Raw genomic sequence first — 16,083 nt, forward strand, 5'->3', positions numbered from 1 at the left:
CCTTTACCTCATTATAATACTAAAATCTCCACCCCAGGAGGAGCACAAGCCTCGTCTACATTACATACAATGTGTGTGTAGGCATGTTTCCTTAAGGGGCATGCACAGCTTTTACATCTGCCTCCTACATATGGTGACAAGGCTTCCCTATCTAAATATTCATCCTTGGGGCGCCTGGGTGGCTCAGTCGGTTGAGTGTCCGACTTCGGCTCAGGTCATGATCTCACGGTACGTGAGTTAGAGGCCCTGCGTCGGGCTCTGTGCTGACAGCTCAGAGCCTGTTTGGGATTCTCTCTCTCTCTCTCTCTCTCTCTCTCTCTCTCCGTCCCTCCCATGCTTGCTTCTCTCTCTTTCTCTCTCTCAAAAATAACTAAATAAACATTTAACACATACATACATACACACACAAATCTTCATCCTTACCCTAAATAAAAAGAACCCATTCACCCTTGCCTCGGGAGTCACAGTTTGAAAGTTATTCCCTGTAATCTCCTCATCTGCGGCAAGTGAAGTTTGCTTTGTGCGACACCTCTGCCTCATGGGTCTGTGACTCACCAAGAAGCACACTCACGTTGGGTTCGGTTAGCCACACCCTGGCTGGGCCTCAACAAGGCACCTTCCAAAAGCCTTACAGCGGTGCCTGAGCCTTGAATTTTCTGTGGGTTCCCCGCCCCTGCTCTCCCTCGCAGACCCTCCAGCAAAGCCTGCAGTGTCCTGCAGCAGAAGCAAGTCTTCACGGAACAGACCCATTGTACCGATCCCACCGATCCTCCTCCTCCTACTGATGCTCCGGAGGAGAACAGGGACAGGTCCCCAGCCACCTTCCCGTGACGGATGGTGCTCAGCCCTGGGGGGAGCACTTGAAAGGTTCATCATTGTCCCTCCCACAGGAAGGCAAATTGATCTTAGTTAGCAGATACCTGTACCTGTCAAAGTCCTTTCCCTGAATCTCCTTGAAGGTGAAGGTGCATAGCTCTTACACAGGAATACTTTTTTTGCCAAAGCATCAGAAAAAACTATTAACTGTCTGCAAGTGACAAGACTTAAAAATGACAAGGGAGGGGCGCCTGGGTGGCTCAGTTGGTTGAGCATTCCCACCTCGGCTCAGGTCAAGAACTCGAGGTTTGTGGGTTCAAGCCCCGCGTGCAGCTCCGTGCTGACAGCTCAGAGCCTGGGACCTGCTTCGGATTCTGTGTCTCCCTCTCTCTCTGCCGTCCCCCAATTCTGCTCTGTCTCTCTCTCCAAAATAAATGATATACATTTTTTCTTAATTAAAAAAAATTTTTTTTAATGACAAGGGAATTTCTACAGCTGTCCTATTTTAGAAAGCACCCCATTTTTCCTCTGTGGCATTGTTTTGGTTCCTCCCTGTGTGTTTGCATTTCAAAGATATAAGATACGAAAGAATGCAAGCTTTCTCCTGGCAGTTTTGGGGGTAATTTCTTCAGTCTCCTGGCTGGGTCACCAATCGTTGGTTGGTTCGCAACTCTCTCGGGAGCTTCCCAGGTGAAATCTGAAACTGGCCCCCGGTATGGGGCGGGCGGGAGAGACCAAAGAAAGAGGCAGGCGCTTCAGGTTGGTAGGTGGCAGTTTTAATCAGCAGAAGGAACTTACATATGAGGCTTGCCTTGGAGGGCAGTGGAACAAATGGATCCCTGCACCCACCGCCAAATCTTAAGCTTAAAGAGGCCTTACCTGGCTTCAGCCGCCTACACCAGGCTGGTGTTCCGATCACCACATCACTATCTCAAGGCCGAGTCCTTGGGACGGCCTCCGGGAGCAGGAAAGACGAGTAGAGGGGCGCCTGGCGCCAAACTCGGCTCAGGTCATGATCTCACGGTTTGTGAGTTTGAGCCCCGCATGGGGCTCTGTGCTGACGGCTCGGAGCCTGGAGCCTGCTTCGGATTCTGTGTCTCCCTCTCTCTCTGCCCCTCCCCCTGCTCGCGCTCTGTCTCTCAAAAATAAACATTAAAAGTAATTTTTTTTAATAGAAAAAAATAGGAACGACAAGTAGAACCCACATTCTAAGGACAGGGGAGGGAATGGGGAGCCTCCAAGTGCCTGGGTCCAGCACACGGGGCAATGGAGGTCACCTCGCTTCCAGGCCTTCCGCCAACTGCCATTTATCCCCGCGACTATAATCAAAGGGGAAGGGATGTGCCTGTGGCTCTAGGCTCCTATATCAGCCGGAATCTGCATTTTCACAGAGACGCTACCTTCTTGTAGGTCATTTCCAGAATTCCGTGACTTGTGTGTGATCATCGTTCAGATGACCACATAGGTAATCATCTTATTTAATCAATGTCAATACCACCTTTGCTTTGCTTTGGGTTTATTGTTAATGTTTATATATTTATTTAAATTTAATCAGTCATTGGACATAAACATTGAATTTTACTATTTTAAAAAATTTTTTAATGTTTATTTATTTTTGAGAGAGAGACAGAGTGAGAGTGGGGGAGGAGCAGAGAGAGAGAGGGAGACACAGAATCCGAAGCAGGCTCCAGGCTCCGAGCTGTCAGCACAGATCCAGATGCAGGCTTGAACTCACAAAACATGACATGGTGACCTGAGCTGAAGTCAGATGCTTAACCGACTGAGCCACCCAAGTGCCCCCAAAATTGAATTTTAAAAATCTCTACATGATCTGTATATTGAAACTCCTTTCAGTGTGATGAGACTCAAATCTACATGTATTATTAAGAATAAAATGCTACAATAATAGTTTTGAAAAAGCTATTAAATTTGTATATAAAGTCAAATATCAAGAATTTCATTTAAAATTATTTAACTAATAAAAATTATTTAAATAGTATTAAATAGCTATTAAAAACTTCTTTATTTGGGGGTGTCTGGGCAGCCCAGTTGGTTGAGCATCTGGCTCTTGGTTTCAGCTCAGGTCATGATCTGACAGTTTTGTGGGTTTGAGCCCCATGTCGGGCTCCCTGCTGGTGGCTCAGAGCCTGCTTGGGATTCCCTCCCTCCCTGTCTCTCTGTCTCTCTCTGCCCCTCCCCCACTCACACTTTCTCTGCCTCTCTCAGAATAAATAAACTTTGATACAATGTTTTTAAAAAGTTGTTTTTTTTTTAAATTTGTATGGGTCCAAATTTTGACTTTATTTCTTACATCCTAATGAAATGGAGCGTGTCCTTTAACCTCTCCATCAATGTACTCACCATTAAAACATGATTAATAATAGGACCTCATTACTGATCTCTGTAATCGCTGGATGAGATTTGTGTAAACAGCCTAACACAGGAAATGACATAGAGTAAATAATGAATGACTAGTACAAATAGATGGTCGCTGGGGAGGATTTGTTATACTACTGTTTCTCTTTCCTACTTGAATTACTATGATAATATCTATCCCATCCACACTGCTGATGCTCTGTTAAATATTTGGGGAGACATTATGTAAGGGCACAAACTTGCCAACCAGTAGAGAAATAATTCCTGAAGACTTAATGCACAGCATAGAGATTATAGTCAACAACGTGGATTATAGTCAACAACTTCGAAGTTGCTAAGAGACTAGGTCTTACTCATACTCATGGCAAAAAAAGAAATAATTATGTGATGTGTTATATGTTATATGTAAATTGTGTCTCCGTAAAAACTTATGAATTGTTTAATTCATTTGGGAAATTACAAATGTGTAGAGCAGGTGCATTTGCCTCTGCTCTACTTTGTAAATTCAGAGAATAGACTGTCAGAATTCAATGACTGCCCTTTAAGTCCAGGGTTTGTGGTCTTTTGATGGCAGACCGTGTAAAGGCAACTTTATTTTCTCAACTGCCTTTGGGAAAAAAATCACTCACTAGTAAGGAGGCAAGTATGAAATTGGGAAAAAAGGCACTAACCACTGAAATGAGAGATCTGGGTTTTAGACCTTGTTTTGCCACTTAATATCTACAGATCCCCAGCAAACAATATATCTGATTTGGGACACATATCTTATTTGTGAATAAATGTATCAAATTAGATCACTGCATTGAACTCTAACATTCTCCTCCTCCCCATTCTCTGTGCATTTGTCTTTCTCTTTACAAATAATCACAGAGCTCACAGAGCAAATCTTCTCGAACATGAAAGACCACTGCTGATTATAAACTGAAGGAAAAGATGATCATTGAACTCATGATAGGAACAAGGGCAACGTTATCAACGTATCAAAGGTAAATCAATGGGGATGTTCTATTGCCAGGGGAAAGAGATTTAATGATTTTTCAGCTGCCAAAATACAGTGGGAGCTGACCAAAGCCCAAAGCAGAATCTTTGGAACCAAAGGCAGTAGCATTAAGTTGGGACGTGCCTGGATAAAAAGCAGATGAGTAACTTGTTCTTGTCCAACAAATAGATTTTGTTAGGACTTCAGTGAAAGATGCTTGCTTCCCTCTTGTGCTTTATACGCTATTTCTATGACTTAGCTCATTTCTGAGTCCTCAATAGACCTGGACCAGCCTTTTCCCAATCTGCTCCAAGCAGATCTGAATGAACTTGAGGGGGAAAGGTTAAAGCCAATCTTAACTGAGGGCCTAGGACATGCACGCCAAGCAATTTACTAAGGAATGTGTACTCTATTCTAGTCATCATCACAGCCCCTACTTCAGATAGTTATCCTCGTCATCTCTGTTTTAAAGTTCTTTATTTTCAAATCATAAAGTAAATAAGAAAATTGATGATGAATACAAATATTTAAAAAAAAAAAGAGTGCAGGGGTGCCTGGGTGGCTCAGGGGGTTAAGCATCTGACCCTTGATTTTGGCTCAGGTCATGATCTCATGGTTCATGAGAGTGAGCGCTGCATGGGACTTGCACTATAGGCGAGGAACTTGCTTGGGATTCTCTCACTCCTTCCCTCTCTGCCCCTCCCCCTCTGCACAAACAGGGGAGGGGCAGAGAGAGGGAGACACAGAATCTGAGACAGACTCCAGGCTCTGACCTGTCAGCACAGAGCCTGATGAGGGCTCGAACCCACGAACCGTGAGATCATGACCTGAGTCGAAGTCAGACGCTTACCCGACTGAGCCACCCAGGTGCCCCAATAAATAAACATTGTTTTTTCTTTTTTTTTTAAAAAAGAAAGAGTTCAGGGTGGGAGGGAGGGGAGGGTGTGTGATGGGTATTGAGGAGGGCACCTTTTGGGATGAGCACTGGGTGTTGTATGGAAACCATTTTGACAATAAATTCCACATATTGAAAAAACAAAAACAAAAACAAAAAAAAACTTGTATCAGTCAAAGAGGGAGGTATAGAGCATCCTAGGCAGAAAGAAGCCATATGCAAAGGCTCTATGGTAGGAGGAAGCTGGGCATATTTGGAGAATCAAATGAGGTCTGGTGAAGAGGCAGGTGAGAGAAAAAGAGAGAGATTAGACTCAGAGGAATTAGATGTGGACAAAGAGTGAGACCAGACATACAAACAGCTACCAATAAGCAGAGTTGTGCAGAATGAACAAAATTTGTGAATCAACACATTTGGCCATTGCTAATTACTAAAAGCTTTTTAATGGGTTACTGCATTTTGTAAAGTGAAAGATCATCTTACTACTATTTTATGCACATCTATGGCAAAGGACTACATTCATATCAGTGTCACTATTTAAATTCAATCACTAAGTCTTTGAGCTAGGACTAATATATAGTTCCTGGAGAATTTTCTACACTTAACCTTGCTGTGAACACATGAGGTATTGAGGTAGGTAGAATGCCTTCCCTAAATATGTCCATCTTCAAAACCTGTGAGTATGGTCCTTGATAGGGCAAAAGAGAATTTGCAGATGTGATTATTTTGACATGAGATCATCCTGGGTTATGGAGGTGGGTCCAATGTAATCACAAAGGTCTTTATAAGAGGGAGGCATGAAAAAATCAGTCAGAGAAGGAGACGTGACCATGGAAATAGAGGTTGGAGTGATGCTGTCACGAACCAAAGAATATGGACAGACTTTGGAAGATAAATAAAAGGCAAGGGTCATAGAGGTAGGCTGCCCAGTGCAGTAGCCCCTGGGCAACATGTGGCTTTGTGCACTTGAAATGGGACTCATCCAGGGGCGCCTGGGTGGCGCAGTCGGTTAAGCGTCCGACTTCAGCCAGGTCACGATCTCGCGGTCCGTGAGTTCGAGCCCCGCGTCAGGCTCTGGGCTGATGGCTCAGAGCCTGGAGCCTGTTTCCGATTCTGTGTCTCCCTCTCTCTCTGCCCCTCCCCCGTTCGTGCTCTGTCTCTCTCTGTCCCAAAAATAAATAAACGTTGAAAAAAAAATTTTTTTTAATAAAAAAAAAAAAAAAATGTGACTCATCCAGACTGGGATACACTAAATGTGTGAAATATGTAATGGATTTAGAAAATGTAAGATAAAACCAGAATATAAAATACCTCAATATTTTTATACTAATTATATATTGTCGAAAGGGTAATATTTTGTGTAGATTGACAGATAAATAAAATATGTTGTTAAGATGGAAAAAAAAAGAAAGAGTGCAATGTCTAGATAGCTTTAATAAAATTATTCACAAAAATTTAAGTAATATGGTTAACATACATTTATAAAATTTGAAATAATAAATGTAACAGAAATCAATTATGTCATAATTTTAAGCTTTGTAGAATATCTCTGTTGGATGTAATATCTTGAAAAATGAAATAAATAAAAAATAAAAATAAAAATGAAATAAATCACTTGTTCTGTTACTTAACTTCCATTTAGGTTACAAATCTTTTAAGAGAAATTCTGCTTGGGCATTTTCCGCATCTTACATGGCAGAATTAACAGCAGAATATTGATCTTGCCAGGGTGCCTGGGTGGCTCCGCCGGTTGGGCGTCCGACTTCGGCTCAGGTCATGATCTCAGGGTCCGCGAGTTTGAGCCCCGCGTCGGGCTCTGTGCTGTCGGTTCCGAGCCTCCGATTCGGTGTCTCCCTCTCTCTCTGCCCCTCCCCCACTCACGCTCTGTCTCTGTCTCTATCAAAGAATGAATAAACGTTAGAAAAAACTTTTTTAAAAAGAATATTGATTTTGCCACCTCAAAATGTCCTAAGGGAGCAAAATTCCAAAATCTTATTTAACAAAATTCATGGAAAATCATATTTGATACAGAAAGAAACTTTTCTTGTCGTTAAAGAGCATGGGTACAAAGGGATTAGAGAAAAGGAAAGTGTTCAAAAATATCTCGTTCTCTATTCTCCCACAGTGAAAGGGAAGTTTGTATCCTATGAAAAAATAGGAGCATAGTGACCACAGAGTAATGTGCCAACTGCTCTGTTAAGTAATCAGTGCTCCTATACTGTAATGTGCCTGTGTTACATTTACCTAATACGGTTTTAATATTAAATTGCTGTGAGGAGTCCCTGGCAGTCTCAGCCTGTGAAGCATGCAGCTCTTGATCTCAGGGTTGTGAGTTTGAGCCCCGCATCGGGGGTAGGTGTTACTTTAAAAAATGAAATCTTTTCCAAAACATTGCCATGAAAATTCCCCTCAGGCACAATTTTTATTATTATGTTTATATCCCAGAAGGTTATTCTGTGATGAAAACTCAAGCCAAATATTGATTTTGTTTTAAACGTTTGCCATGTATCATTGAGCCAAAAATGTGTACCTGCAAATATGTATAAAGGGAGTCAGTACCTCATGCGTTAGAGGAAGGAAAAACTAGAAGTTATTTGTGCCTGGTTTATAAATTATGGAAAAGTTTAAACAGTAGAGTTAGGAAGATAGGTACCCAAATACAATGATGAATATAACAGTAATTTTTAAAACATGAAAGTTTTTTAAAACATGAAAGCAGGTATGATCTTATTTGACAAAAAATGAATAAACAATCTATTATATAAACTCCACCTCTATAAGCTTGGAAAATGTCTCAAAGTATATATAAGAAATCATCAAGGAACGCCTGTGTGGCTCAGTCAGTTAAGCATCCGACTTCGGCTCATGGTCTCAAGGTTTGTGGGTTTGATCCCCGTGTCGGGCTCTGTGCTGACAGCTCAGAGCGTGGAGCCTGTTTCAGATTCTGTGTCTCCCTCTCTCTCTGGCCCTCTCCCCAGCTCGCGTTCATTCTCACCCTGTCTCTCAAAAACAAATTAAATAAAAAAAAAAAAAAAAAAAGGAACAAATCATCAAGCATGGTCGACTTTAGAAGGACACACCAAGGACAGATGGGAGGTCTTTTACTTGCCATATTCTTCTCATACTGTTAACCATAAAAATATTACTTTTATAATTTGGAAAAAGTGATAAAACAAAGGATCAAAACATATACATATTTTGGCTGGTAAGATGCCAATCATTAACTATTAATATTCATTAATTGCATGTTCATAAAATTATTAACACATAATTGTCTATTGACATTAGTTATTGCTGATTGATCATGATTAATAAATAATTGACTGTAGTCATTATGATTCATCATTTAATAATTCATTTAACTCAACCATTGTATAATTTCTTTGTGTAGGTCAAAAGCCATTTGCTGATAAGACACATGTTAAACATGCATATATTTTATAATATGGACATGTATAATTTTTAAACATTCTTTAATAAATCTATATAACTGTAAAATGGAAGATGCAGAGGAAGTTGAACAATACATTGAAACAACAAAAAGTCCCTTTGAGAACAAGGATGTTTTCTAACATGTGAAAACTGTGTGAGTCATTGTTGTGGGAATTACCAAGTCATATATATGTTACTAACGCCTCCTGACACCTGTGAATTTTAATCAATAGAGGCCAGCTGGATCTTGTTCCAAAGTATTTTTAAGGAATAGAGTGGAAAATTACTATAGGTAACTAACCATCCAGAGAAAGCTGCATTATATTTTAATGTCTAATTGACATTGCTTCTTCTGACATTCAAATTCATTTCTCTTATATAGGTCACATTATAAAACAAAAACTCCCAAAGAATTAGGAAGAATAGAATGAGATTACCCACTGAGTCTCGAAGGTGGCAGAAGCTGTGTTGTAACGGAAGGAACAAGGAACGGAGCTGAATTGCAAAGTAGTCATATCATGTAAGGCGTGGGGGGGTTCAACTGGGGCAAAGATAGGAGATTGTTTTAACAAAAGGGCTATAAACCCACAATGCGACATATTCAGCCCAACATGAAGCCAGAATGTTCCAGCGTTGCAAGCAAATGAGGAAGAAACCCACCTGAACTATGAAAAGAAACTCACATGGAGTTATAAATGCCTCTACTATGTGCCCAGCTGTGTGCCGAGTGCAAAGATTTGGTTTTGTCCTCTTTCCCGCCGACAAATGTGTGACAGTAAGGCTCAGAAGTAAAACTGGGAGTGCAGAGGCGGGCCCCACCAATGTCAGAGACAAACTGAGGCATGAGTGGGGAGGCCTGGAAGAAAGTAGCAAATTTTTTTTTTTTTTTTTTTTTTTTTTTAAATAGGCATCACATCCAGCACGGAGCCCAGTGCGGGGCTTGAACTCACCTCCCTGAGATCGAGCCCTGAGCTGAGATCAAGAGTCAGATGCTTAACCGACTGAGCCCCCCGGGGGGGCCCCAAACAGAGAGATTTTATCCACCCAAAGAAAACAGTATTTTTAAGCCCCTGATGTTTCCCCTCGGTCAGCCCATTTCTGTTGGTACTTACCACTATCATCATTTCCCCACTTTGTTGTTTCCTTAAGTGAGGAGACTCGTTGCCCGGTAAACTCCCTTGTCCTCCTTATGCAAGAAAGGAAACCCTGACTGAAACACAAAGCCGCAGAACAAATTAATATTATTATGCCTTCGGGCTGAACTTCCTTAAAAAAAAAAAAAAAACAGAAATGGATTCATTTTCCTTAGATCTTAGCAACAAAATAGTACTGGGCTCAGGAACTGATGAGAGAAGGAGAGAGAGAGAGAGAGAGAATGAATTCATCCCAACCATCTACATCACAAGGCACAGGTAAAATTTGCAAGTCTCCCTTTCTTTCATAGATCTTTTTTTGGGGGGAAGCGGTGATAAATATGCTGAGGGGATAGGACTCTAGAAATGTCTCCACTAAAGTAAAAGAAGGGAGACAGAGACAGAATGCAAGGGGGAAACCAGGCAGTGGTTAGGAGACGCTATGTTGTGCTGAGGGTTGCTGGGCTGGGTTTTGGGGAGAACTAAATCAGACTGCTGTTCCCACCCTTTCACTGTGTTGCATTGGGCAAGCCACCTCCCTTCTCTGGAACTCACTTTCCCTGTGTGTAAAATGTTTATCGGGTGGGAGGGGGAGAGGAACTATAAGAACATTGCTCACGTTTTATATGAATTGGTTTACAAAGGGCTTGGGAAATGAGACACCAGAAAGAGGAGGGCAGGAGAGAGATTAAAAAAAACAAAACAGAGAGGGTGAGAGAAAGGGAAAGACAAAGATAGGAAAAGAAGACGGAAAGCCTGAGGGACTTAAGAAGGAAAAATAGCACATCTGTCTCAGTTCACGAGTCTTAAGATCAGCAATGGCTTATTCTAGTGGTTCTAAAAGCTGGTTCCCAGACCAGGAACTTGCTGGCTCCATAGGAGCTCTAATGAATTGTTAACTCTAGAAGTGAGGCCCCATCATCGGTGTTTAAACAAACTCTCCAAATGATTCTGAGGCATGCTGAAGTCTAAGAATTACTCCATATAGACAGCGCAAGTGGAAGGAGATAAGTAAGGTTGAATAAGAATGTCTTTTGTATCTTGCTTTGGGAAGAGTGACCATGTTTGCATATTTCTTTCTACAGAGAAAGGACACTTCTCTTCCCAAAGGCTCTTATGGACTGTTGCTGGGGTCTCCATTCTACTGCTCAGTGTCTGTTTTATCACCAGATGTGTTGGTGAGTTCTAAAGGTCAAGTTTAATGTCCCTGGTGAATATTAAGAGTAAAATCTTTCTTCTTGCCTGTGGGTTCTCTTCTCCCCCAAAGGGTATTTCTGTTCCACTTTCTTCCCTGTTTATCTCCAGGTTATTCCTCAACTAGAACCCCAACTAGTACAGAACGGTTACCAAATTGCAGCGACCTCTGACATATTTTTCATGATAGACATTTTTCATCTCCTTGGTGGCCTTGAGTCCTCGCCTTTGTACTTCTGTCATGAGTGTAAACTTCTCCACGGGAACCTAGCCAGAGACATGACAAACTGTGTTTTGGAACAAGGGTAGGGAGGGTGGGCATAAGAGAAAGTGAAAGCATATTTGTTTTCTCTGGGCCTTTGGACCTGAAGTAAAGCACATTCATCTTCATAAATCAGCAAAAACCATGAAATGTGAATCCTTTTTTCTTTGGGTAAGTAAATCTCGGTACCTCTCCGTGTGGAAGGACAAATAGAGAGTAAAAAAAAAGATATCATGATGATTGCTGGTTCTTTTGTTACAAATATACACATGATAAACTTAATTTTTTATCAAGAATAATGAACGTACACTCTGCCCCTTTCCTTACAGTGACGTATCATAGCTTTCAACTCTGTGATGAGAAAAAGTTCCAGCCATATGAGGATTTAACAGACTTCTCCTGCTACAGAGATGTATCGGGTATAATGGTCCTGAAATTTGAACATCAACATTTACATATTGCCACTCTTTGGCTTCTAGATTGATTTGGGGACAAGGAGTTGGATGGTGTCCTGTTTCTCAAAAACAAAATATAAAATCTTGCCTGTACTACCAGAGAATGATGAGGAGCTGATAAGACAGGTCTAGGACTTTGAAAATGTGATTAGCATTGGACAGGAAATCCTGGGGACATCATAGCAAACTTTTAGAAGAAATTTGAGGTATGTCTGAACAGAAAATCTAGAAGTGGAAGGTATTATCTCCAGGAGTGCACTTTCTTTTCATTCCTCACTTGCTTCCCAATGAGGTGAAGAAGAAAAAATAGAGAGAGAATAGGGAATTTGGAAATATCTCAGAAATATACTCTCTACACTCTTATATATATAGTTTTGTTCTAAGTCTTAGCAAAATGCTACATGACGCTCCTCTGGAACTTAATTTCCTCACCATTAAATTGAGAAACACTGGACTATTTCTTCCTAATAAACTTCAAAGACTTACATTCTACAATTCTAAGAAGTTTAGCCCATCTCCACAACCAGTTTGGAGACTTTGTTGAGGGCACATTGCTTGGGCAACATGAGAGATGGTTGCTTAGATAAAATGCATAACCTTCTCTCACCTTGGCATTCTAAGAATAGTTAATGAGGCTCTATATCAATAGCATAACAGAGATAGATTGTATGTATGACTGCATTTACTGGCAAGTTTAGAAAATAAGGATTATATCTCAGGGTGCCTGGGTGGCTCAGTCAGTTAAGCATCTGACTTAGGCTCAGGTCATGATCTTATGGTTCATGGATTCGAGCCCTACATCAGGCTCTGTGCTGACAGCTCAGAGCCTAGAGCCTGCTTCGGATCCTGTGTCTCCCTCTCTTCCTGTCCCTTCCCCACTCGTGTTCTGTCTCTTAAAAATAAATAAACGTTTGGGGCGCCTGGGTGGCTCAGTCGGTTAAGCGTCCGACTTCGGCTCAGGTCATGATCTCGCGGTCCGTGAGTTCGAGCCCCACGTCGGGCTCTGTGCTGACAGCTCAGAGCCTGGAGCCTGTTTCAGATTCTGTGTCTCCCTCTCTCTCTGACCCTCCCCCATTCATGCTCTGTCTCTCTCTATCTCAAAAATAAATAAACGTTAAAAAAAAATTAAAAAAAATAAACATTTTTTTTAATGTTTATTCATTTTTGAAAGACAGAGAGAGACAGAGTACAGCAGGGGTGGGGCGGAGAGAGAGGGGGAGCAGAGAATCAGAAGCAGGCTCCAGGCTCTGAGCTGTCAGCACAGAGCCCGACATGGGGCTCGAACTCACAGACCACAAGATCATGACCTGAGCCGAAGTCAGACGCTCAACCGACTGAGCCACCCAGGCGCCCCAAAATAAATAAACATTTTAAAAAATTTTTTTTAATTTAGAAAACAAGGGTTATGTCTCAAAAGACGAGACAATTGCTATTTGTGTTTACTGACATAGGAATTCTCTAAAGTCTTAGATAGTAGGTTGGGGAGCGGGCAAGGACAAGGGGCTCCAAGGTACCAGTCAGAAGACTGGTAATGATGAACTTCATGAGGCCAGATGAAGCTTTGTGTTTCCTTACTTAGTTGATATATGACACTCATGGAAACTTCTCTCCTCCTAGGTTCAGTCAAGAATTGTTGTCCGTCGAGATGGATCCATTTTCAGTCTAGCTGCTACTTATTTTCTACTAACACCATGTCCTGGGCATCAAGCGTAAAAAACTGCTCAAACATGGGAGCACATCTGGTTGTTATCAACACACAGGAGGAGCAGGTAGTTGGAGCACAGTCACCTCCAGTGTCAATGTAACATTCCTTCCAGGATCTAACCCTCTTTCCATATGTATATGCACTCTTTGGTCCAAAATTACTATTTGTTAAGTGAATGTATTAAAATGCATGCTGTTCCTACTATTTCTATAAGTCAATACCTACTCTAATTTATTGTCATCACTAGAAGAGCCTAAGGGGGGAGGAAAGGGGAATTTCCACGTTCAATGCCTTTCTTACTAAGGGAAAAAAAGAGGTGGGGGGGACGCTGACAGTTCATTTTAGAATGACTATTGTGTTGATGAACATATCAGATGATTATGTCAGATATGCCCAAGATATGTCCGTTATCTTTAAGCTGTGATTAATAATCTTTCATGCTGGATATCTAAGTAGCTTTTGCTACAAATAACAGTAGATCAGCTTTGAATGAGATATTAAGAAACTGCTTCTCTGTTAAAGATTCTGTTTTTGTTGGTTTAATTCTATGTTCCTTATATTTTTACCACAATAAAAAAAAAAATCAGGAGATACTCCTCCATGATCTTACGATTTCAGAGCCATTTATCTGTCACCTATAATCCACTTTACCTCTTTTAATAACAATTACCTTCAACATTTGTCCAAAATTGAAATGACTGATCTACTTTGTGTTTCTATCGTGTTGCTCCTCTAGGAATTTCTTTTCTACGCGAAACCGAAAAGGAGAGAGTTTTATATTGGACTGACAGACCAGGTGACTGAGGGTCAGTGGCAATGGGTAGATGGCACACCTTTCACAGAATCTCTGAGGTAATTTCCTTCTTACAGGACAATTTTAACACTATCTCAAGTCCCAAAGTTAGACCATTGTTGAGGGGAGTTCTCAGAACCTCCTTCCATTCCATGAGATATTTTCAGGTCAATCCTTGGTGATTTTATGTGCTAGAAGATAGTCGAAGGAAGCACAAGGATCTCATGCTCTCGCTTCCTGAGACCATCTGAAGAATAAAGGGGAGATAACAGATGAACATGAGGAGGGAATCAGAATCGAAGACTAGTTCATCGGAAATGCAGCAGAGACAAAGAGTGAAATTCAGAGTCTTGTGCCCAAACTAGTAAATGATTTGAGGGTAGTGATTTGAGAAAGGAGATTTATGGAGTGAAAGTGGGGACTCCCTTGATAAGGTCTCTTTTCTCTTTGATAGCGACCTTACACCCTTAGAGCACAGCACATTGGAGTTTTCATGGGTTTGATCTCATTAATTATTTCATTTTACCTAAATTGCACCCTTCTGAGATACATCGATATTATTAATCTTCATTTAGCATTTGAGGAAACCAAAGGCTCAGTTCTAAGAGTACAGCTGCCATGCACTGAGACTCTAGAAAGTTGCTTCTCCACAGCACCGTAACACCACTAAAGTATGCACCTAGGTTAATACAAACTCGGTGCAGAATAAAGGGAACTGAACGTAAGATGAGACAAAAGCGTGAAGGAAACAAATTCATGAGCATCAGTGCTTCCCGTAACTTCTCATTATGGGTCTACAGCTGAGGAAGCTTGACAGACCAGAAAGTCAGGAATATCCAGCTGGGCTTTGCCACTCGCAAACTCTAAGACTTAAGACAAGTGGTTTGGTTTTTCCAGGATTCCTTTTCTTCAATAAAATGGAGGTTTAATGCCTAACTATAATGCCTAATGGAGGTTATAATGCGCAACAAAATTGTTGCGAGGGAGCACAACACAAAAGCAACTGGTCTAGCATATGAGGTCACTTGGCTTCCTGTAGCTGGGATTTAAAATCTTCTGCACTTGCTCTCTTCCAGCTTCTGGGACGAAGGGGAGCCCAATAATATAGTTACAGTGGAGGACTGTGCTACCATACGAGACTCTTCAAATCCGAGGAAAAATTGGAATGACGTGCCCTGTTTCTTCAATGTGTTTCGGATTTGTGAAATGCCTGAAATAAGTGCTTTGAATAACAAAAAAATCTTCTAAGAACAGAGAGCGCAACTGAAATGCATAAATACAGAGGCACAAGACCATGAACACAACACCAACACGAGAAAACTGTGCACTGCACTTTATAAGGACTACCTAGAGACTTCATAAGGACTTGTCGCTTTTGATATAAATAAACTAAGTAGTTTTGGGGCGCCTGGGTGGCTCAGTCAGGTAAGCGTCTGACTTCGGCTCAGGTCATGATCTCGAGGTTCGTGAGTTCGAGCCCCGCATCAGGTTCTGTGCTGACAGCTCAGAGCCTGGAGCCTGCTTCGGATTCTGTGTCTCCCTCTCTCTCTGCCCCTCCCCTGCTTGCACTCTGTCTCTGTCTCTCAAAAATAAATAAACATGAAAGAAAATTTTTTTTAAAAAGATTTTAAATAAAATAAGTAGTTTTGAACGATATAATTTATGATCCTGATTGACATGCATTATTTCTCTATATTAGTCTCAGGACTTCTCCCAATTTACCAAGCAATTCTCTAACAAATGCTGGGAAAAGTAAAGAATACTCCTGCTTTGTTTGTGAATATTTATATGAACATATAGAGACATACAGCAAGTACAGAGCCCAGCAAAGAAGAGGATTTTATTTTTCTTTTCTTTTCTTTTCTTATCTTTTACATTTTGTGTTTATTTTGTATGTCAAAGGTTAATTATATCAGAGGTGTAATTGTAATTCCAAATAACAAAGCCATATATCCATAAGTCAGATAAGGGGGACTAAGGATCCCATTAACTAATCCATTACATTAGCTAGTTATCATTAACCCAAGAGCTGGCCCAACGCTG

The 16,083-nt window shown here is 41.2% G+C and overlaps 1 protein-coding gene across 4 annotated transcripts; it reads left to right on the plus strand.

Moving 5' to 3' along the window:
• Positions 1–8,757: 8,757 nt before the first annotated feature.
• Positions 8,758–15,652, plus strand: LOC106965482 (C-type lectin domain family 4 member E). 4 transcript variants are annotated; one of them, XM_053225783.1, is made up of 7 exons: positions 8,758–9,018; positions 9,808–9,910; positions 10,717–10,809; positions 11,417–11,506; positions 13,160–13,311; positions 13,984–14,099; positions 15,117–15,652. In XM_053225783.1, the coding sequence occupies exons 2-7, from the start codon at positions 9,844–9,846 to the stop codon at positions 15,286–15,288; spliced, it is 690 nt and encodes a 229-aa protein (XP_053081758.1). In that variant the 5' UTR covers positions 8,758–9,018; positions 9,808–9,843; the 3' UTR covers positions 15,289–15,652. The 4 variants fall into 4 exon arrangements, with proteins under 4 accessions (XP_053081758.1, XP_053081759.1, XP_014917043.2 ...); XM_015061557.3 differs by lacking the exon at positions 8,758–9,018 and having other exon boundaries at positions 9,676–9,910; XM_053225785.1 differs by lacking the exon at positions 8,758–9,018 and having other exon boundaries at positions 9,868–9,910; positions 10,937–11,506.
• The last annotated feature ends 431 nt before the right edge of the window (positions 15,653–16,083 follow it).

This window comes from Acinonyx jubatus, chromosome B4, assembly GCF_027475565.1.
Source record: "Acinonyx jubatus isolate Ajub_Pintada_27869175 chromosome B4, VMU_Ajub_asm_v1.0, whole genome shotgun sequence".
NCBI lineage: Eukaryota > Metazoa > Chordata > Mammalia > Carnivora > Felidae > Acinonyx > Acinonyx jubatus.

Bases quoted from the DNA above. Each gene is read 5' to 3' on its own strand.
- LOC106965482 (XM_053225783.1), top strand. From the start codon at position 9,844: ATGAGAGAAGGAGAGAGAGAGAGAGAGAGAATGAATTCATCCCAACCA. The intron at 10,810-11,416 runs GTGAGTTCTAAA...CTTTCCTTACAG, and splicing joins TTTTATCACCAGATGTGTTG to TGACGTATCATAGCTTTCAA. The intron at 11,507-13,159 runs GTATAATGGTCC...CTCTCCTCCTAG, and splicing joins CTGCTACAGAGATGTATCGG to GTTCAGTCAAGAATTGTTGT.